Raw genomic sequence first — 24,034 nt, forward strand, 5'->3', positions numbered from 1 at the left:
TGTCCAACACTCCACCGTGAGGTGAGTGCATCGACATGCTGTCCTCACGTGGAAATACATAAAAACACATATCGCCTTTGCATCGTGGGCAGCAGTGACCATGTCAGCATGCACATCAGCAGCCAGGCTGCACCATGTGATCATGTGAACACTCAGCTGGTGATCCTCCACCATGTGAGTTATGGTCCACATGACACGGTGTCCTTCAGCGCGCCTCTCGCTGGACACACTGGGCTGGCTGATGTGGACATAAGCGCATGGCTTCATGTCAGTACCTTGTTTACATCCATGACCATGAGTCATGTACAGAGGAACAGGAGGATGATATTTGATATTTGTATTGTCTGCTTTATATAACAGGAATTAAATATTTGAAAATGTGGTGTTTTGTTTTATTTTTTCTTACAGTGAGAACAGATTCATGACCAGGAACATGATTGTGTTACATTTAAACAGTCCATTCATTGTTCCTATAATGTTCTGAATCTGTGCTCAAACATTATTTTGTGCTTACATATTGTCATTGATTTATTTATATATGTCCAGCATCTAATTGCTCTGCTGCTGTGGAAGCGCGATGTGGTGCCGCACTTTCCACATGCTTGCACTGTGTTCATGCACCCACACATGAGTGCGCACAAAAAGTCACCAGTAGATCATTCACGCCTGTTTGACCAAGTGTCCCTCCCAACAGCAGGTGAAATTTTTCACAGTTCACCATTTCAGTTTATATCACTCTTTTTTGGCCAGTTCCTGCTTCTTTTGCCCAACATTGTATGTGTGAAGGGGCCATTAAATATGTCATCCTTTTTTTACAACCATTGTCTAGTATGGACATGGCGCACCAGATTCAGCAAATATTGTGAATGCAGATTACTGTGCAGAAACCTCCTGAATCCCGCCTCTGTATTAGTCATGACTCCCACATGGTGGACAAGTGGTTAGTGCACTTGGTTTCACTGCAGAAGGTTCCCAGTTCAAACCCCACCCCTACCACATTTTTCCATGTAATGTGGAGTTGTGTCAGGAAGGAATTCTGGCATAAAACTCGTGACATTTCAACACACAGATCCACCTTGGATTTGCTGTGGCAACTCCGAGTGCAAACAAGGGAGGAGCTGAAGGGACTTACTTTCTGCAATGCAAGTGCTTACTTGCAGCAAACACCAGCTGTGACGTTTCTGATGGGAATCAGAAGTAGAAGGTGATGTTCAGGATGTGATTTTAATAAGATGACCTTCTGCAATGCAAGTGCTTACTTGCATTGCAGAAGGTTCCTGGTTCAAACCCAAACCTTGACCATTCCCCAATATCCCAATATGAAGTTGCTTCAGGAAGGGCATCCGGCATAAAACCTATGCCAACTCGAGATGTACTGTGGCGACCCCGAGTGGAAAAACAAGGGAGATGCCAAAGGACTTAGTCACATCCCCAAAATATCAGATAAGACTAAGCACCCCCCAGGAGTGTGGCCACTGGGGTGGCTGAGGGTGGCACCGGCTACCCCTGGAATCTGATTGGCCACCCCCAGCAGAGCTGTCAATCAATTTGTTCAATCAGAGTAGTGTTTCAAAACCCGATCTGTCCTCTACAAAGCAACTTTTCAGTGTTTAAACTAATAAAAAATAATTTGGGAACAACAATGAATGATGATGGTTTAGTGTTATTCATGCCTGTCAATCTATACGGTTTTCCCATATTTTGTACAGGCTAAAGTCATTGTTCAACCAGTACGACGTGTGACCAATTTGTATACGGTGAAATGAAAATTTCAGTCATTTTTGTTGTTGTTGTTGTTGTTGTTGTTTATTTGTTTGTTTGTTTTTATCAGTGTTGTTGATCAGGATATGTCCTTCAATGCGCATATTAAGCAAATATGTAGGACTTCTTTTCTGCATTTGCGCAATATCTCTAAAGTTAGGTCTTGTCTCAGAGTGATGCTGAAAACTAATTCATGCATTTATTTCATGCATTTATTTCCTCTAGGCTGGACTATTGTAATTCATTATTATCAGGTTGTCCTAACAGTTCCCTGAAAAGCCTTCAGTTAATTCAAAATGCTGCAGCTAGAGTACTGACAGGGACTAGAAGGAGAGAGCATATCTCACCCATATTGGCCTCTCTTCATTGGCTCCCTGTTAATTCCAGAATAGAATTTAAAATTCTTCTTACTTATAAGGTTTTGAATAATCAGGTCCCATCTTATCTTAGGGACGTCTTAGTACCATATCAACCCAATAGAGCACTTCACTCTCAGACTGCAGGGAGACAGACACCCTCTCTACTTTTAAGATTAAGCTTAAAACTTTCCTTTTTGCTAAAGCTTATAGTTAGGGCTGGATCAGGTGACCCTGAACAATCCCTTAGTTATGCTGCTATAGACTTAGACTGCTGGGGGGTTTCCCAAGATGCACCCAGTGTTTCTTTTTATTCACCTCTTTTTGCTCTGTATGCACCACTCTGCATTTAATCATTAGTGATTGATCTCTGCTCCCCTCCACAGCATGTCTTTTTCCTGATTCTCTCCCCTCAGCCCCAACCAGTCCCAGCAGAAGACTGCCCCTCCCTGAGCCTGGTTCTGCTGGAGGTTTCTTCTTGTAAAAGGGAGTTTTTCCTTCCCACTGTCGCCAAGTGCTTGCTCATAGGGGGGTCGTTTGACCACTGGGGTTTTTCTGTAATTATTGTATGGCTTTTGCCTTACAATATAAAGCGCCTTGGGGCAACTGTTTTTTGTGATTTGGCGCTATATAAATAAAATTGATTTGATTTGTTCCATTTTATTTGATGTGAGTGATTTGGTCTGTAAATAGACTGTTTTTGAGAGCAATAACTGGGTTAGATCTCTGTGCCTTTGGAAATGTTTTTTGCACTGTTTAAAACAGCACCAGACCAGAGGATTATTTATAAAATTTTTTGAAGAACGGAAAAGAAAGTAACACTATCAGCGCATCAACTGTGCACTAATTAACTTCTCTTACTGTAAGCAATAAAACAAATTTAACTTTCTTTAGTAACTGTCATTGTGAAATCTTAAATGTGGGAGTTTGTTCACACTAACGATTGTTAATTAAACAGACTCATGGAGCTGGACAGGTTTAAAACAGTCTAAAAATATTTGATTCATGATGTTTTTTTGTTAAGATTTTAATGTTCAATTGACAGATTTAAAAAATAAATGGTCTTAGATCCAATAAGATAATAATTTAAGAGGCTATATTGTGACAAATCACCACATTTTCATGTGTTTGACATTAAATCCAGTTTTGAAATTTTCCCTTTTTTTTTTTTTTGTCAATTTTTTAAAACTTGTTGCTTTGTTGCCAGTTCAGTTTTTGTACCAGGGGAGTTTCTACATGCACACCAGTGTTGTATTGTAACAAAGTAGAAATACTTTATTACTGTACTTAAGTAGAATTTTGACGTATCTGTACTTTACATTATTTACATTTTTGGTGACTTTCAATTAACTCCACTACATTTCCTCAGTAAATGTTTACTTTTACTCCGATACATTTCTCTTAAACATCTTCATTACTCGTTACTACAATATAAAAGTAGAAGAAAATTTTATTGGACAATGGCTGTTTGCAGAGGTGAAAGTCAAGTCAGAGCGCAACGCCTTCCAGCCCTGCAGCATAAAGTGTTGTCTTTGACATAAAACAAGTTAAAAAACAAAAAAATATAAAAGATGACAGTTTGACTCTGCACCCCTGCTGAGGAACAGGAAGACTGTGGAGGGTGAAAACCATCTGCGCTTTGGACTCCAAAGCGCACACGCTGATGCACACACACAAAAATACAGATCGGCTCACGCTGAAGTTCAGCGCACGAAAACTTCAGTACTAACACTGGCCAGCATGGTTGTTTTGTTTCATTTATTTTACTTGAAATGTTTGTGGAGAAGTGCTCCGTAAAAACGGTGCAGCATTTTGGATTCAAGAGTGCAAAGAGAACTGGGTTTTGGTTGCTTTGCAGTGGTTGGTGGTGGTGACACTTTTTTTTTACTTTTCTTAATTGGCACAGCTGTGTAGCTATAAATGACTGGTCTGTTTCACAAGAGCCTGGCTGTTGTGTTTACAGCCAGTCTTACATTTTTTTTCATGCTCCTGTCACGAAATGAGTCAAATTTTCATGACAGGGTTTTTTTTAACTCACTATTACTAAACCCTACTCCTACCCCTGACACTAACCTTAACCATAACCTAATCTTACTCTTTCCCCCCACCCTAATGATAACCACCCCGACCCCCCTGCTTCATTTTTAATTTTGTGAAGCCATCATGGTATGAATTAGAATGAAACCGTGCTGCAGTGACGAAAATGAGGCACTTTTCGTCACAATATGACGAACCAATAGATTAATGTATATTTCATGCTGCTGAATCACGACTTGCCATGAAACCAGGTTGTGTGTTTAACAGAAAAGTGTGTGTGGGTCTTCCAGGAAAAAGAATGGCATCTTTCTTAACAGCTCATACAGTAGTGTTCAGAATAATAGTAGTGCTATGTGACTAAAAAGATTAATCCAGGTTTTGAGTATATTTCTTATTGTTACATGGGAAACAAGGTACCAGTAGATTCAATAGATTCTCACAAATCCAACAAGACCAAGCATTCATGATATGCACACTCTTAAGGCTATGAAATTGGGCTATTAGTAAAACAAAAAACTAGAAAAGGTGGTGTTCACAATAATAGTAGTGTGGCATTCAGTCAGTGCGTTCTTCAATTTTGTGGAACAAACAGGTGTGAATCAGGTGTCCCCTATTCAAGGATGAAGCCAGCACCTGTTGAACATGCTTTTCTCTTTGAAAGCCTGAGAAAATGGGACGTTCAAGACATTGTTCAGAAGAACAGCGTAGTTTGATTAAAAGTTGATTGAAGACGGGAAAACGTATATGCAGGTGCAAAAAAATTATAGGCTGTTCATCTACAATGATCTCCAATGCTTTAAAATGGACCAAAAAACCAGAGACATGTGGAAGAAAATGGAAAACAACCATCAAAATGGATAGAAGAATAACCAGAATGGCAAAGGCTCACCCATTGATCAGCTCCGGATGATCAAAGACAGTCTGGAGTTACCTGTAAGTGCTGTGACGGTTAGAAGATGCCTGTGTGAAGCTAATTTATTTGCAAGAATCCCCCGCAAAGTCCCTCTGTTAAATAAAAGACATGTGCAGAAGAGGTTACAATTTGCCTAAAGAGAAATGGAGGAATATTTGTGGACTGATGAGAGTAAAATTGTTCTTTTTGGGTCCAAGGGCTGCAGCAGTTTGTGAGATGACCCCCCAACTCTGAATTCAAGCCACAGTTCACAGTGAAGACAGTGAAGCATGGTGGTGCAAGCATCATGATATGGGCATGTTTCTCCTACTATGGTGTTGGGCCAATATATCGCATACCAGGTATCAGGGATCAGTTTGGATATGTCAAAATACTTGAGGTCATGTTGCCTTAGCTGAGAGGACATGCCCTTGAAATGGGTGTTTCAACAAGACAATGACCCCAAGCACCTAGTAAATGAGCAAAATCTTGGTTCCAAACCAACAAAATTAATGCCTGGCAGATGTGAAGAAATCATGAAAAACTGTGGTTATACAACTAAATACTAGTTTAGTGATTCACAGGATTGCTAAAAAAGCAGTTTGAACATAATAGTTTTGAGTTTGTAGTGTCAACAGCAGATGCTACTATTATTGTGAACACCCCTTTTCTACTTTTTTTACTAACAGCCCAATTTCATAGCCTTAAGAGTGTGCATATCATGAATGCTTGGTCTTGTTGGATTTGTGAGAATCTACTGAATCTACTGGTACCTTGTTTCCCATGTAACAATAAGAAATATACTCAACACCTGGATTAATCTTTTTAGTCACACAGCACTACTATTATTCTGAACACTACTGTACATCCACCTGTTGCTCACTCATCCACCAACTGCTCCGCCAGAGGCGGTTCCAGCCTTTTATAGGGGCTGAGGCCCCCTCCTGATTTATCCAGACACCACACTGACTTTCTTTTCATGTCACTGTTTCACTATCCACTCATTTTGGATTTTACTTTTACTTAAAAGTACATTTTATATGAGAAATTTGCACAGCCGGTCTGCTCTGTGTCAGCCTGATCCTGTCAGATCTCAGAAGTTAAGCAGAGCAGGGTCTGGTTAGTATGTGGATGGGAGACCACTTTGGAACACCAGCGGCTGTGTGAGTTTTGTCCAGGTAAAACTGGAGTTGTGTCAGCAAGGGCATCCGGCATGAAACTTGCGCCAATTACTAATGCAGATCTGGCTCTATCCGCTGTGGCGACCTCGAACAAAAAAACGGGAGCAGCCGAATGAACAACAACATTTTATATGAGAAATTTAATTTTGATATTTTAGTACAGTAAATGTCAGATACTTTAAGAATTTTATTCAAGAGACTTTAACTTTTCCCAAAGTAATTTTATGGAACGATACTTGTACTTTCACTCAAGTTTCACTATGAGGTACTTTATACAAGACTGATGGCACACACACACAGAGAACTGTGGAGCTTTGAGGATATGCAACATGGAGCTATAACCATATGTCACTGTGGATAAAACATTTGCACAGTATGACCCCTAAAAATTACAAAGTCTGTCTAAGCAACAAATCCTGCCAATCTACTAAATATCAGAACGGACAACTTGTTTTTTTTTTTTTGCCAAAGTAATGACTTGTGTTTACTTGTACTGCAGGGTCCAAACCCATGTCCCCGTACAGCGGGTACAGTGGTCAGGTCCGTAGTTCAGTCTATCAGCCCACTGAGCTGGCTCTCATCACCAAAGCGGTGAGTAAAGTTGTCTGATGTCGCACACGCTGTTAAAGGTGCAAAAAATACAGTCATTCTTCAATAAAATCTGTCCATATTATTAGTGTTATATAGAATATTTTTATTTTAAAATGTGTACACATCATCCCTCCACAACCATGAGTACTTCATGCAGAAGGCAGAGCTTGATCTCTTGGCTTTAAATCATTCTTCCCTGTGTGGACAAACACAGTAGTTAAATCTTTGTGAACTGAATGTAATATAATCACACCTGGATCTGGTGCAAAAGCATATTTCTGGATAGAGCCATCACAACACACAATGACAGTGCTAAGAGAATATTTAGAGCAAAATCCTGCAAATGGTGATACGAGCATCAAATTAGCCACAAATACACCTTACACATTACTCTTTTGAAAAAAACTGACGAGCCACTTGAATTTTCAATAGGCGGCCAGGTAGGGGTCAGTTGAAGAATTACACAGGGGTCAAAACAAAAAGACACTCTAATCATATTGAAAACTACACTACATTATTTGTCTGATCATAACGATTCCAAAAAGGTATAGTTTGGACCATCTATGACTGAATGTTATGGAGTTATGGGGTAAAAACAAAGGTCATTTTCAGTTTGTCCAGGGGTAAAAAATTTAAAGTTGCTCTAGTTCCGGTAAACAATGATGCAAATTATTAGTTGAGTTAATAGGGTTTTAAAACGAAATAGTTGGACCAAGTATCATGCTTAGTTATCATGTTACAGAGTAACATATGCGACATGTCATAGAATCCAATGGATGTTGACCTTGTTTGACCTTTACTTTGGAAACCAAGTATTCAACACAGTCAAAACTATTCCATTTATTAATCCTATTAGCTCACCAATAATTTGCATCACGTTTTACCAAAATTGGAGCAACTTTAGCTTTTGACCCCTGTACAAACTGACCTTTGTTATCATTTTTGCTGTTTTTACCCCATAACTCCATAACATTCAGTCATAGATACTCCAAACTATACCTTTTTGGAATTGTTATGATCAGACAAATAATGTAGTGTAGTTTTCAATTTGATTGGAGCATTTTTAACTTTGACCCCTGTGTAATTCTTCAAATTGACCCTTACCTTGCCGCTGATTGAAAATTCAAGTAGCTAGTCGGTTTTTCAAAAGAGTAATGTCTAATGACAATTTGTGCCGATGTTTGTGCTTGTATCACCATCTGCAGGATTGTTTCAGCTTCTGCTGCACTATGCATCTTGTTAAATTTCTAAAGGATACATCTTTTATCAGCACAATCGGCTTCAAACTCCAGATTAATGAGATCTAATTAAGTACAGCGTACACTATAGCGGTGACTTGAGGACTGTCAGATGACCTCAGGAAGAGTTTGGAATTGCAGTAAATATGGCCCCTTCACACATACTGGGAAGTTTGGACAGAAAAAAAAAAAAAACGACGAAACAGCGCAAAACAGTTCGAAATTAGCGCACGAAGCATCGCAGCGATGGGCAGGCATCAACGACCCAGTGCAAGAGTTTGTGCATGTGCCGTGGTCTAGAAAATCTGTCAAGCAGGAACAGTGCCAGGTCAGCACATGTCGCCGCTTATGTGGAAAAAATAAAAATCAGCTGGTACATGTGGAACCACATCACGCCACTTATGTGGAATAAATAAAAAAAAAAGAAAAAATCACACTACCCCATATGCCGAACTCGTGCCTTCAAAATCTCTGATCCACAGTCAGCGACTTTTCCACCGAGCTACGGAGCTGTTCTTTGAAAGCTGCGGTAAGCTGCCTCATATCAGGAAGGACATGGAAGTATTACAAAAAAAAAAACAATTAAAATCCCACACCATATAAAACACCACATTTATCAAGCGAGCAATAGCAAATATGATCCATCTTTTCCTCTGGTGATGACCCATTGTCACAGACATACAGTCATGAAATGACATGAATGAGAAGCAGTGTGCTCTGATGTCCACATCTACTGGTCCAGTGCGTCCAGTCAACCACGTGTGTGTTCTGCCTGACACACGTGTCTTGTGGGTGGCACGCCATTGTACAGACACCACATCATGTGGAACAGAGCTCACGTGGGTGACATGACGGTCACATCGCCCCATGCGTGTTCTGATCTGACGGTACGTTTCAACCTGGCAGGGCTGTCATTGTCCACTCCGTAAGCACACTCGCTCGCTGCAGCTGGCCGCCACCACGGCGATATGTTTTATTTGTGTCCACATAAATACAGCAATCAGACACACGCGCCTCACAGTGGACAGTTGTTAGTCCATGTCTGTCCAAACACAGTAGGTGTTGTGTAGCTGGAATGTTCAGAATGACAGATCACCATAGCTGCTTCTTTTGGAAGCCACGCATCCCATGAGTGAGTGGAGCGCACACACCCACGTGCCAGTGTGTTTCACAGTCATACTCATGGGGAACTTAGACATATTTCACAGCAGTACGACAGTGATTGTCTGCAGTCTGTTGTCGTGCCAAGAGTGCGACTGGCCACACATTTTCTAAGTGCCATTCGAGCAGTGTTAGGGGTTCGTGCATGTCACCTGGAATTTGGCTGACACCTGCCACGAGAGGGTGTGATGCGTTCGCACAGTGCACACTTTGTCTTTCAGGTGCACAAATAATTGTAGCAACAGGTGTACGAGGCGTTGGCAACAGGGACGACATTACATGGTTTGCACATAATTCCTGCATCATGTGCACTTCTTCCAAACTTCGCACTATGTGTGAAGGGGCCCTTTTGAATCTGACTGATATGTCACAGACCCTGGACCGCTCACAGTCTGAATGAGTCATGTCCCTGTGTGTGAAGTCGAAATCAGTCTCTTCATCAAGAAAAAAGAGGCTAAATTCTTTCTCACTGCTGACGCTCTGTGACGTGTCACACTGAGTCAGAGTGTGTAGGGAGAACTTGTTACGTCACAGTCAGCGCTGTGGTCTGGATCAACAGTGATTAAAGAAAGGTAGCTCACAGTGAGCGTGTCACGGTAAATGTATATGAATATTTACCCATAAATTTCAATAGCCTGTACCCATATATTCATACTTATGTTTGCATACCTGAGCAGAATTTTTGAGTGTTTGGAAAAATAAATTTTGTGTCTCTTACACTTTAATCATCTTTGATAATGACAATAATAATAATTTAAAAAAAAAAGTCTGGTTGGACTCAAAAGTATCACTGCCCAAACTGTTAGAACACACATAAGGCTGATTTATGGAATTTAATTTTGTCACTGGACTAAAAATAACCATCAAAAAAACAATGTGTGCTGCAAGACAGAAAGAACACTTGAACATATTCTTAAATGCTGTGCTCCTATTCCGGGTGGGCAGTGGTGTTGGGCGATGTACCAGGGCTAAAATCTCCACTGGTACGACACCATACTCTTGGTACCACAGCAGTCTATAATCACGAAGCAGTTCACACTGAGATTTTACATTTTCTTTTGTAATGCCCATGTATTGCATATCAAAATGTTCACAACAATCTCAGATTTCAGAATATGTCACATATTTGTCTACAAAACTGCATGTAGAAATATTTTGGCTGTAAATATGAAAAAAAAATGGATTTTTAGAAAAAAATTTAAAACCTTTATTGACAATGCACCTTTATTCATGTGGAGAAACTGTGTTGATCATTGACTCACAAAATAGTGTAATATATAGGAATGAAACTGTACTGTAAATCTTTAAAATAAAATTAATTACAGGGACTTAGAGAGAGAGACAGAGAGATCCTTATGTCCAAGATCTAGGATTGACTGTAAAGCAAAGAATAGGGATTGAAACTAGAGGTGACACTTTGGAGTTTTGGGAAGTGTTTTCATGAAGTCTCTGTGATGTTCTGGCACTGAGTTATGAATAGAAACATGGCAAAATATACAATTTAACCTAAGAGAGTTAATGAAGCCCCTGTTAAACTTGCTAATGGATCTTTGGGAGTATTTTGATTTGGTTCATACATCTTTGTGTTTAGTAAATGAATTCTGCCTCAGGCCTTGGGGTGCAGGTAGCATATCCATGTCCTTTCTCAGTTCTTGGATGTTTTTTGAATTGGCTTATGTTGTCACTTCTTTCAGCACCTGGCAGAGTCAACACGCAACACCACCATACCGCGAGCTTCTACCGCCTATGCAGCCCACAGTGAGAGCAGCGCCCCACCGCTGCACAGCGAGATTGGGAATCCAGCGTACATACAGACAAACGGAAACAGCGTAGGTCATATTCTGATCACTACTCCTCATGTTACTGTCACCCACATGCCCTCCTGCAAATGCTTTCCTTTCTTGCCTCGGTGCATGCCATACTCCAAGCTCCTGCTGTATCCATAGCAACGTCTTCTACAGGTGTACTCTGAATCACCTCTTTGTCTGTGTTTTTTTTTAACCTTGTGGATTTCAAGGTCTCCTGTCTGCGTCACCTGTTTGCATGTCAGACTGAGTGTACAGTTTTTCCACTTCATTAAACACACAAAAATGCTGGTGAATGGTGGAAATACCTGAGTAACTTGATTTTTGTTGTTGGTGGTGGTTTGTTTGGTCCTTTATAATATTTTTTAGTCTTACAAGTGTCATTTTCATCAAAGGAATATTTCATAGCAACCCACCAGTTGGGTATTAAACATTCTTTTCTAGGCTTGTGAGGTCACTCTGGAAATTTTGTACATTACAAAAAACATCTTTATCAACTAGTCCTTCAGGCAGATACGTGTCTCTTCTGCTCATTCAGTATGCAGCATCTTCATATCATTGACATTTAGTCAAAATATTACTAAATATGGTGTCCATTTGTTGACTGAGATGACTGAGATAAATGGCTAAAAGTACTCTCAATTTATATAGAAGCTGTTTATGCAGTTAACCTAAAAAAAAAAACATTGGTGAGGGTGATGGTCTAGTGGTTAAGTGTTGGGCTTGAGACCGGAGGATCCTTGGTTCAAATCCCAGCCTGCCCAGAAAATCAATAAAGGCCTTTGGGCAAGGTCCATAATCCCCTAGTTGCTCCCAGTGTGTAGTGGGCGCCTTGTATGGCAGCAGCCTCACATCGGGGTGAATGTAAGGCATTAATGTGTAAAGCGCTTTGAGCATCTGATGCAGATGGAAAAGCGCTATATAATGCAGTCCATTTACCATTTAACATACTATAATGAATGGCGACCTACATCTTTTGATATGGAGCTCATATGTTAAATTTGTTTCTTCACGTTGTCCAGCACACACAAACCCTTTAAATTCTCCTCAGTTTCAAAGATGATCAATGACAAGTTATAGGGAAAAGGATATTTTGGTTTATGATGGGGTGTACTCCACTGTAAAACTCAGTGAGTTAGTTGACATCAAACCATTTGAGGAAACCGATTGCCTTAAACCATTTGAGTTTGCCAACTTAAATAAAATAATTTTCAAAAATTTAATTGTTAAAGTTTTAGTAACTTAACAATTTATAGTTAATTAAACTTGTGTAAATGTAGTTTATGTTTTTCAATTAAAAAAAAAAAAAAGTGACAAATTTCTGCCTAAAAAATTTGCATTACATTTTGGATTAGATTTTTTGATGCATTATTTGGTTTACTTGTTGACTCTGCGCTGTGTTGTTATGACTCCACCCATTTGCTCCCCTCAATACGCGAACTCACGATCTCCGGCATGGAAGTTGGACTCTCTAACCAGAAGGCTAAAACCCAGAGCTCTGGCCTTGTGACCAGAGAATTCTTTTGAGCTGTTGGGAGTGAGGTTTACTAACTACATCTGCACAGCGACATCTGCTTGCCTCCGTTACATAAACTCAATTAAAATGAGTGAATGGAATGCACTGGAAATACATCACCAACGCTTAAATGCCCCAAAACTTTAAATGCACTTAAAGGAACTGAGTTGTTATAACAATTCATTTTTGAGTTAGTTTAATTAATGGAAATGAGTGACTATAATTTTTTTCAATGTTTGAGTTGCATTAACTTAATTATTGTATTAAAATTGAGTGTTCAGTTTCACAGTGTGGCTCAGATATTTGTACCAAGTTTTCCCCAAATTACTAATGCTGCTTTTCTAAAATCCAATTTAAATTTAAGGCCAAATATGAAATTCTGTGCCAAATAAACAGTAAAGTCAGTCCAAAGTTCTTTAATCAGGTACGGTTAAAATGTTGGTCAGTCCACTTTGCAATCATGTCAATGAGAGGTTAGGCAGGGGCAGTTCCAGAAACCAGATCAAGGTAAAAAAAAAAAAAAAACACAGTGGATCAGTCTATGTTGCAATACTGTCCATGAGAACTAAGCAAAGGCAGTGTCCAGAGACAGACAGTACAATCAGTTCATGAAAATTCAGTAAGGTATATCTTATATATTATATTCCAATTCTAAGGTGGAACTATGCTAGTATACTAAGGTATATCTAAATATCTAAAAAGGAAGAGTAAAATAGAAGAGTAGAAAGGAGTAGAGTAGAGCCACTTAGGTGCCTGGTCTTGAGAACCAGGGATGGTAGGTTGAAAAGCTTTTTTATCCCATGGGAACTCTCCCTACCCACCCAAGCGGCTCAAGAAAAAAGTATATATAATAATAAATAATAAGACATAAGAAAGATAAGACATCATATATATAACATATTTAAATATTAAGGGTAATAAATAACATATACAATAAATATGGTACTATATAATATACAACCCCTGGCAAAAATTATGGAATCACCGGCCTCGGAGGATGTTCATTCAGTTGTTTAATTTTGTAGAAAAAAAGCAGATCACAGACATGACACAAAACTAAAGTCATTTCAATGGCAACTTTCTGGCTTTAAGAAACACTATAAGAAATCAAGAAAAAAAGATTGTGGCAGTCAGTAACGGTTACTTTTTTAGACCAAGCAGAGGAAAAAAATATGGAATCACTCAATTCTGAGGAAAAAATTATGGAATCACCCTGTAAATTTTCATCCCCAAAACTAACACCTGCATCATATCAGATCTGCTCGTTAGTCTGCATCTAAAAAGGAGTGGAACACACCTTGGAGAGCTGTTGCACCAAGTGGACTGACATGAATCATGGGCACCAACACGAGAGATGTCAATTGAAACAAAGGAGAGGATTATCAAACTCTTAAAAGAGAGTAAATCATCACGCAATGTTGCAAAAGATGTTGGTTGTTCACAGTCAGCTGTGTCTAAACTCTGGACCAAATACAAACAACATGGGAAGGTTGTTAAAGGCAAACATACTGGTAGACCAAGGAAGACATCAAAGCGTCAAGACAGAAAACTTAAAGCATATGTCTCAAAAATCAAAAAATGTACAACAAAACAAATGAGGAACGAATGGGAGGAAACTGGAGTCAACGTCTGTGACCGAACTGTAAGAAACCGCCTAAAGGAAATGGGATTTACATACAGAAAAGCTAAACGAAAGGCATCATTAACACCTAAACAGAAAAAAACAAGGTTACAATGGGCTAAGGAAAAGCAATTGTGGACTGTGGATGACTGGATGAAAGTCATATTCAGTGATGAATCTCGAATCTGCATTGGACAAGGTGATGATGCTGGAACTTTTGTTTGGTGCCTTTCCAATGAGATTTATAAAGATGACTGCCTGAAGAGCAGTGATGCCGGTAACGCGTTACTTAGTAACGCGTTACTCTAATCTGACCACTTTTTTTAGTAACGAGTAATCTAACGCGTTAATCTTTCCAAATCAGTAATCAGATTAAAGTTACTTCTCCATGTCACTGTGCGTTACTATTATTTTTCATTGTGGGTCGATAGCAGCATTAAACTTGGTCTGTGGGCAGGAGGTCGGGGTTTGACTGAACTGCCCACTTTAAGCGAGCTGTGAGCTTTTCATCCACGGTTTTTTGCAGCTGCTCGACTCGTCGTCTCCTCTTAAAGCACGGTGATCAGCACACCTGCACTGAGCTTTACAAAGACATTTTTATACTTTTTTTATTTAGAGCTGAGCTGAGCCGCTCCGTATCTGCACGTTAAAACAGCTGATCCTCCGCGACGCGTCAACAACTAACACTATTTTCCACTCAAATGCACCTAAACTCTCTTTCTGAGGACCACATGATGTGAAAACACAATAAAACTTTCTTACCTGTAAATCTGGTCACGTTTTCTGCATAAATAAATGTTATCCATTCTTTGTGCTCAAACGCCAAAGTAGGGGCGAATCCAGATGGAATGGGGGCGTGGGGCAAGGATGTGCCCCCACAACACCCCTAGATTAAAGGTCCAGTTTTGAAGCCTTTTTTTACTACAACTACTAATACTACTTAAAATAATATTAATTTCGACAAGTAAAATATTTAGAGAGAATTTAAATGTTAGAAAAATGCTAGAATGAATTTAATAGTTACATTTATAAACAATGTAGGTTCGAAATTGCAAGTTTTACTGTTACAGTGCTGTCAACAGTTAATATGAGGTCAAGAAAGAGGTCTTTATTTTACTTTTTATAAAACAAGTATTTGTTTTCATTGAAGTCAAGAAAGGGTGACTATAAAGTAAGTTTTGGCAAAACAGGTATCATTGTCATGTTGAGGTGGCAGAGTGTTGTTGTCGGCAGCTGGGAAAAGTAACTAAAAAAGTAACTAGTAATCTAACTTAGTTACTTTACAATTGAGTAATCAGTAAAGTAACTAAGTTACTTTTTCAAGGAGTAATCAGTAATCAGTAATTGGATTACTTTTTCAAAGTAACTGTGGCAACACTGCTGAAGAGAACATGTAAATTTCCAGTCATTGATGATATGGGGCTGCATGTCAGGTAAAGGCACTGGGGAGATGGCTGTCATTACATCATCAATAAATGCACAAGTTTATGTTGATATTTTGGACAATTGAAAGGATGTTTGGGGATGCTGAAATCATTTTTCAAGATGATAATGCATCTTGCCATAGAGCAAAAACTGCAAAAACATTCCTTGCAAAAAGACACATAGGGTCAAGGTCAATGAGCAGATCTGATTTGATGCAGGTGTTAATTTAGGGGATGAAAATTTACAGGGTGATTCCATAATTTTTTTCCTCAGAATTGAGTGATTCCATATTCTTTCCTCTGCTTGGTCTAAAAAAGTAACCGTTACTGACTGCCACAATCTTTTTTTCTTGATTTCTTATAGTGTTTCTTAAAGCCAGAAAGTTGCCATTTGAAATGACTTTAGTTTTGTGTCATGTCTGTGATCTGCTTTTTTTCTACAAAATTAAACAACTGAATGAACATCCTCTGAGGCCGGTGATTCCATAATTTTTGCCAGGGGTTGTACAGGAGTAGATATTAAAGGCAAGAAAGACACGGTTAGACAGCAGCAAACACCAGTCAACAATGAGGACTCACTGGGAAACTATAATAATGCTAGTAGTTATGGCAGAATGTAAGATGTGCTGACACTGGAGGACATGAGAGATTGGTTTCAATATGGTACAGGAACAATTATTACAATAACAAAGAGGTTTGCTGTAAAGGCAAAGGCACAGAGATGAGGGAAGGCAATGTCAAAATAAAACAGGAAGTGACACAGAGAGATAAAACCAAATGGAACATGAGAAATACTGGTTCACAAATATGTTACGGGCAGCACAGTGACTTAGTGGTTAACGCTGTTGCCTCACAGCGAGAAGGTCATGGGTTTGATTCCCACCTGTGGCCTTTCTGTGTGGACTTTGCATGTTCTCCCTGTGCTTGTGTGGGTTCCTTCCGGGTGCTCCGGCTTCCTCCCACATCCAAAGACATGCCGGTTAGGTGGATTGGAAACTTTCAATTGTCCGTAGGTGTGTGTGTTCTGTGAATGTGTCTGTTTGTCTGTATGTGGCCCTGCGACAGACTGGCGTCCTGTCCAGGGTGCACCCCGTCTCGCACCCTATGACTGCTGGGATAGGCTCCAGCCCCCCGTGACCATTAACTGAATTAAGTGGGTATAGAATATGGATGGATGAACAAATAATTTACCCTGTGAGTAGAACATACAAAACCCACCCACCATGGAAAGTTATCCATAACTGACATTAAATTGTAATCCACAAACTGCTCACGGGCGTTTGAGGCTGTAGCTCAGTTAGGCCTCACGTTATGGTTCTATAGCAGTTTTTCATTTCCATCAGAATTGAACTGGATATCAGAGGAAGACCATGTTTAGCATGTACAGACCATTTTTAAGGATAACTGCTTTATACCTTTGTAACAGATTAAAAAGAAAACTGGTTGTAAAAGTGATGGTTGGTATTTGTATTAGTATTATTTCCTCTGTAATTTGTATTCAAATGGCTACAATTTGTAAAGCGTTATTGTTATAGTACGACTGTGAGCATTCATTACAACTCCATTGTGGTGGTGTATAGAGGCAAAATTATAAAAATTTATAAACATTTTGCCACTGTTACTGTTAGATACTTGGACTTGACTGTAAATCAAAGCAGTGGGTCACAACTTGACCACGGCCTGTTACCGTGACTATTAACTTACTGTTCTTAAAATCAACTTTGTCCTTGGTTGCCCATCAACTTTTCCACCAATTTTGGTCCAAGTCAGTTTAAAACTCATTATTTTGCATAGGCGTGTGCGCATACACACACACACACACACACACACACACACACACACACACACACACACACACTGAAAATAATTTCCCATATATTTCCTACTGTGTGAGGGTGTGTCATGATCCAGCCCTTTTGGGGCCGGTGTTATGATTCTAAACCTTTTTCCACGTTTGTGCTCTGAGCCTTTTGTTTTTCTTAGTCATGTCATGCCATGTATCATAGTCATGCTTAGGTTATGTTGGGGTCTGGTTTCATATTCATGTCAGGTTTCCATGTTCATGTTATCATTGGTTTTGTTTCTGTTCATCATCCTTGTATTTATTCACTCTTGGTTCCTTAAGTTTCTGTAGTTAGTTTAGTTCTGTTTATCAGATTCGTGTATTGTACTTTCGGCACAGGTTTTGGTTATCATTTACCGTCAAGTGTTTCATGTCTGGTTATGTTCCTTTAGTTATTTATTGCACTCTCTATTTATCATTTGTTTTGGGTTGCTTTATTGTGCTTTAGTCACTGGTTTTGGTTAGTATTTATTTTCAGTGTTTTTATCCAGTTGTGTTCCTTTTAGTATTTATTGCAGTCTTTGTTTATCATTTATTTTGTGTTGTCTGGTCACTGGTTTTGGTTTGTGTTATTTATTTTCTGCTCATCAGTTGCTGCATTTATTTTTATACTTTGATCTGGGTCAGTCCGGTTCTAGTTTCTATTATAATCTTTGATCCTCTTGTTTCCCACTATTTTGATTAGTCACATCATTTCCCAGTTTTCCACTTTTTGTTTTGTTCACGTTAATTATTGTTTGTTGAGCCCATCACATTTTTTCACCGTTGGTTTTTTCTGTCAATGGTAGAGAAGCTTGAATCTTTGACTGGACTGGGTTGCTTGACGCAAGGACGTTTCACTTCAAATCACAGAAGCTTCCTCAGCTAAAATTCTTGCTCTGGTAGTCTGACTTCTGTCTTGACTCTTGTAGAGAAGAATAAACAGAAGCCACAAAAGCTGGAGTATTAAACCTAACCAGACCCCTCCTACCGAGAGGCAGACTGCTAAGGCTAGTGACTAAACAATAGCTCTAATTAGCACCTATTGTGCTTTAGTTAGCACCCTCCTAATGACAGGGCAGCTGTCCCTCCTAATGATGGAACGGACGCCTCTCCTGATGGCTCCCTTGACGACTCTCCTGATGACGTGAATGACTCATTACCATGAACAAAAGACTGAAACTGCTTTGACCTGGGTACCCCATTGTAAACAGGGGACAAAGCGTGTCTCAGACCCCCTCCCCGGTTAAGGCTGGGTTTCAACTGTTTCACATAGAATGCTTCCTTGACACCTCTCTCAAACCATTTCTTCTCTCTGGCTAAGATTTTAACTTCCTTGTCCTCAAACGTGTGGTTAGTGTCTTTCAGGTGGAGATGAACTGCAGACTGAGGTCCATTTGCGCCCTCTCTGCAGTGCTGGTATAGCCTTTTGTGTAAAGGATGCTTAGTCTCACCTATGTAGTGTTCGTTACAGTTTTCCTGACATCTGATAGAATACACTACATTGCTGTGTTTGTAACTAGGGATCCTGTCCTTAGGGTGAACTAACTTCTGTCTCAAGGTGTTAACCGGTTTAAAGTAAACTGGGATTTTGTGCTGTCTGAAAATCCTCTGTAGTTTTTCCCCTACTCCTGCTAAATAAGGGAGAGACACTCTTCTTCTTGTCTCCATCTCCTGTCTATCTGGTCTCTTTGTTCTCTGGGACTTCTGCACTGTGTTCAGGGACCATCGTGGGTACCCACATACTGTGAGGGCTTTCCGGACAAGTTGTTGTTCTTTAGCCCTTCCCTCTGCAGTTGTGGGCACCTGTAGTGCCCACAACTGACCTTTGCATTCTAGCTTGCCTCTACTGGTGGTTGGCTCTCACTGCGGTATTGTATCACTTCCTGTTCCGGAGCACAGCGGTGTTTTGCTGTATCTGTTAGCTGTTTAATCTGCACAGTTAGATTGATCTAGTTAACTAGATAACGATTTGTTTCACAGTGTAATCTTCACGTGCCTTAACTAAAGCACTCCCTCTGCTGAATTACCTCTAAATTATTTACACATTTTTCACTTTGTGTGTTTTTAGGAATCCGCTAGCTTAGCGCAGCTACTAGCTCTTAGCTGATTTAGCATAGTGGCTTCTCCTGTCTCTCCCGCACTTTTCTGCTCTGGGTGTGAAATGTTTAGTTATTCCTCGGCCTCCTTTAGCAGTAATGGTACTTGTAATAAGTGTAGCTTATTCGTAGCTTTGGAGGCCAGGCTGGGCGAACTGGAGACTCGGCTCCGCACCGTGGAAAATTCTACAGCTAGCCAGGCCCCTGTAGTCGGTGCGGACCAAGGTAGCTTAGCCGCCGTTAGTTCCCTTCCAGCAGATCCAGAGCAGCCGGGAAAGCAGGCCGACTGGGTGACTGTGAGGAGGAAGCGTAGCCCTAAACAGAAGCCCCGTGTACACCACCAACCCGTTCACATTTCTAACTGTTTATCCCCACTCGGCGACACACCCACCGAGGATCAAACTCTGGTTATTGGCGACTCTGTTTTGAGAAATGTGAAGTTAGCGACACCAGCAACCATAGTCAATTGTCTTCCGGGGGCCAGAGCAGGCGACATTGAAGGAAATTTGAAACTGCTGGCTAAGGCTAAGCATAAATTTGGTAAGATTGTAATTCACGTTGGCAGTAATGACACCCATTACGCCAATCGGAGGTCACTAAAATTAACATTGAATCGGTGTGTAACTTTGCAAAAACAATGTCGGACTCTGTAGTTTTCTCTGGGCCCCTCCCCAATCGGACCGGGAGTGACATGTTTAGTCGCATGTTCTCCTTGAATTGCTGGCTGTCTCAGTGGTGTCCAAAAAATGAGGTGGGCTTCATAGATAATTGGCAAAGCTTCTGGGGAAAACCTGGTCTTGTTAGGAGAGACGGCATCCATCCCACTTTGGATGGAGCAGCTCTCATTTCTAGAAATCTGGCCAATTTTCTTAAATCCTCCAAACCGTGACTATCCAGGGTTGGGACCAGGAAGCAGAGTTGTAGTCTTACACACCTCTCTGCAGCTTCTCTCCCCCTGCCATCCCCTCATTACCCCATCCCTGTAGAGACGGTGCCTGCTCCCAGACAACCAATAACCAGTAAAAATCTATTTAAGCATAAAAATTCAAAAAGAAAAATAATATAGCACCTTCAACTGCACCACAGACTAAAACAGTTAAATGTGGTCTATTAAACATTAGGTCTCTCTCTTCTAAGTCCCTGTTCGTAAATGATATAATAATTGATCAACATATTGATTTATTCTGCTTTACAGAAACCTGGTTACAGCAGGATGAATATGTTAGTTTAAATGAGTCAACACCCCCGAGTCACACTAACTGCCAGAATGCTCGTAGCACGGGCCAAGGCGGAGGATTAGCAGCAATCTTCCATTCCAACTTATTAATTAATCAAAAACCCAGACAGAGCTTTAATTCAAATTCCAATTCCAAATTGGAAGTCCCAAAAAACAGTGGTCCACCTGGTCGTTACTGTGAGTTTCTCTGTGAATTTTCAGACCTTTTGTCTGACTTAGTGCTTAGCTCAGATAAGATAATTATATTGGGCGATTTTAACATCCACACAGATGCTGAGAATGACAGCCTCAACACTGCATTTAATCTATTATTAGACTCAATTGGCTTTGCTCAAAATGTAAATGAGTCCACCCACGACTTTAATCATATCTTAGATCTTGTTCTGACTTATGGTATGGAAATTGAAGACTTAACAGTATTCCCTGAAAACTCCCTTCTGTCTGATCATTTCTTAATAACATTTACATTTACTCTGATGGACTACCCAGCAGTGGGGAATAAGTTTCATTACACTAGAAGTCTTTCAGAAAGCGCTGTACTAGGTTTAAGGATATGATTCCTTCTTTATGTTCTCTAATGCCATAAACCAACACAGTGCAGAGTAGCTACCTAAACTCTGTAAGTGAGATAGAGTATCTCATCAATAGTTTTACATCCTCACTGAAGACAACTTTGGATGCTGTAGCTCCTCTGAAAAAGAGAGCTTTAAATCAGAAGTGCCTGACTCCGTGGTATAACTCACAAACTCGCAGCTTAAAGCAGATAACCCGTAAGTTGGAGAGGAAATGGCGTCTCACTAATTTAGAAGATCTTCACTTAGCCTGGAAAAAGAGTCTGTTGCTCTATAAAAAAAGCCCTCCATAAAGCTAGGACATCTTACTACTCATCACTAATTGAAGAAAATAAGAACAACCCCAGGTTTCTTTTCAGCACTGTAGCCAGGCTGACAAAGAGTCAGAGCTCTATTGAGCCGAGTATTCCTTTAACTTTAACTAGTAATGACTTCATGACTATCTTTGCTAATAAAATTTTAACTATTAGAGAAAAAATTACTCATAACCATCCCAAAGACGTATCGTTATCTTTGGCTGCTTTCAGTGATGCCGGTATTTGGTTAGACTCTTTCTCTCCGATTGTTTTGTCTGAGTTATTTTCATTAGTTACTTCCTCCAAACCATCAACATGTCTATTAGACCCCATTCCTACCAGGCTGCTCAAGGAAGCCCTACCATTAATTAATGCTTCGATCTTAAATATGATCAATCTATCTTTATTAGTTGGCTATGTACCACAGGCTTTTAAGGTGGCAGTAATTAAACCATTACTTAAAAAGCCATCACTTGACCCAGCTATCTTAGCTAATTATAGGCCAATCTCCAACCTTCCTTTTCTCTCAAAAATTCTTGAAAGGGTAGTTGTAACACAGCTAAGTGATCATCTGCAGAGGAATGGTCTATTTGAAGAGTTTCAGTCAGGTTTTAGAATTCATCATAGTACAGAAACAGCATTAGTGAAGGTTACAAATGATCTTCTTATGGCCTCAGACAGTGGACTCATCTCTGTGCTTGTTCTGTTAGACCTCAGTGCTGCTTTTGATACTGTTGACCATAAAATGTTATTACAGAGATTAGAGCATGCCATAGGTATTAGGTATTTCCTTCCCACTGTTGCCAAGTGCTTGCTCACAGGGGGTCGTTTTGACCGTTGGGGTTTTTCCGTAATTATTGTATGGCCTTGCCTTACAATATAAAGTGCCTTGGGGCAACTGTTTGTTGTGATTTGGCGCTATATAAATAAAATTGATTTGATTTGATTTAGTGCTCTGTGTTGAAGAGTCCTGATCACCCCACGCTTGTGATCAAGGGGGTGGTTTGAGCCAAAGAGCAGATATTGGTCAGTGTGAGTGGGTTTTCTGTAAACCCCTGTCTGGAGCTGCCTGTTCTCTCCAATCGTAACATCACAGTCCAAGAAGGCTAAATGGTTGTTTCTGGCATCCTCACATGTGAACTTGATATTGGAGTCCACCGAGTTGATGTGTTCTGTAAAGTCCTCAACCTCCTGTTGCTTGATTTTAACCCATGTGTCATCGACATATCTGAACCAGTGACTGGGAGGGATGCCCGTGAAAGACGTCAAGGCTGTCTTCTCCACTCACTCCATGTACAGATTGGCCACAATTGGAGATACCGGAGACCCCATCGTGCAACCATGGATCTGCCTGTAGTAATTACCCCTAAACAGGAAATATGTGATGTTAAGACAGATCTCCAACAGTTGGCAGATGTGGTGATCTGGTGTGAGTTTGGTCCTTTCAAGTAGAGACACATCCTCCAGCAGTCTCTGCCTCACAGGTGAGACGGCCTCAGAGGTGGGGATGCAGGCGAACAACGATGTCACATCAAATGATACCATAGTTTCATCTGCCTCCAGCTGTAGGTCCTTGATCTTGTTCACAAAATCTTGTGTGTTCTCCACATGGTGGTCTGAGTTACCCACTAGAGGAGCCAAAATCCACTTGAGGTGCTTGGCCAAATTGTACGTGATGGAATCTGTGCTACATACAATAGGCCTGAGTGGCACATCCTGTTTGTGAATTTTGGGCAGTCCATAGATGCATGGAGTGACATCCCCAGGTTACAGTCTGTAGTATGTCTGCCTGTCGATGAGTCCTTCTTTCTCCAGGTTTTGGAGGTAGCTAATGATTTTCTTCTTATAGCCGCTTGTGGGGTCTCTCTTCAGACGTTCGTATGTATTGGAGTCACTGAGCAAGTTGTTGATCTTGGCCTCGTAGTCCGATGTGTTCAGGACCACCGTGCATCTGCCTTTATCTGCTGGCAGGATAAGGATGCTTTGGTCCTTCTGCAGTGCTGCCAAAGCTTTCCGTTCTTCTCCTGTGATGTTGCACGGAGGAAGCTTAGCACTGTTCAGCACTGCTGTGACTCTTAGTCGGAGGTCCCCAGCATCTGACTCTGACAAACTGTTATGTTTAATGGCTGACTCTACTGCAGTGATGTAATCTACTGTCAGTATATGTTTAGGGGTCACTGAGAAATTTAGTCCTTTTGCGAGCATATCGTTTTCTGTCTGTGTAAGAACCCTGTCGGAGAGATTCTTTACCCAATTTTCCCTGTTGTCACTAATTTGTCTGGGTGTATCTTTAAAACTACTCCCACTGAAAGTATGCCTTTTCTGCACTAAAAGGTTGTGAAACTTCCTGATTTGCTGCTCCTTACTTTTTAAATGCTCAGCCATTTGAATTTTAACTTTGAACTTTGTGATGTTATTATGGGCC

General features: G+C 40.3%; 1 protein-coding gene across 2 annotated transcripts in view; it reads left to right on the forward strand.

Moving 5' to 3' along the window:
• The window catches only part of gprc5c (G protein-coupled receptor, class C, group 5, member C), a 45,989-nt gene that overhangs the window by 18,346 nt on the left and 3,609 nt on the right, over positions 1-24,034 (forward strand). For both annotated transcript variants that reach the window (XM_034194382.1, XM_034194383.1), the window contains exons 3-4: positions 6,727-6,818; positions 10,912-11,046. In XM_034194382.1, coding sequence (XP_034050273.1) covers positions 6,727-6,818; positions 10,912-11,046 — 227 coding nt within the window. The remainder of the gene's footprint in view (positions 1-6,726; positions 6,819-10,911; positions 11,047-24,034) is intronic.

Source organism: Thalassophryne amazonica, chromosome 18, assembly GCF_902500255.1.
Source record: "Thalassophryne amazonica chromosome 18, fThaAma1.1, whole genome shotgun sequence".
In the NCBI taxonomy this organism is placed as follows: Eukaryota; Metazoa; Chordata; class Actinopteri; order Batrachoidiformes; family Batrachoididae; genus Thalassophryne; species Thalassophryne amazonica.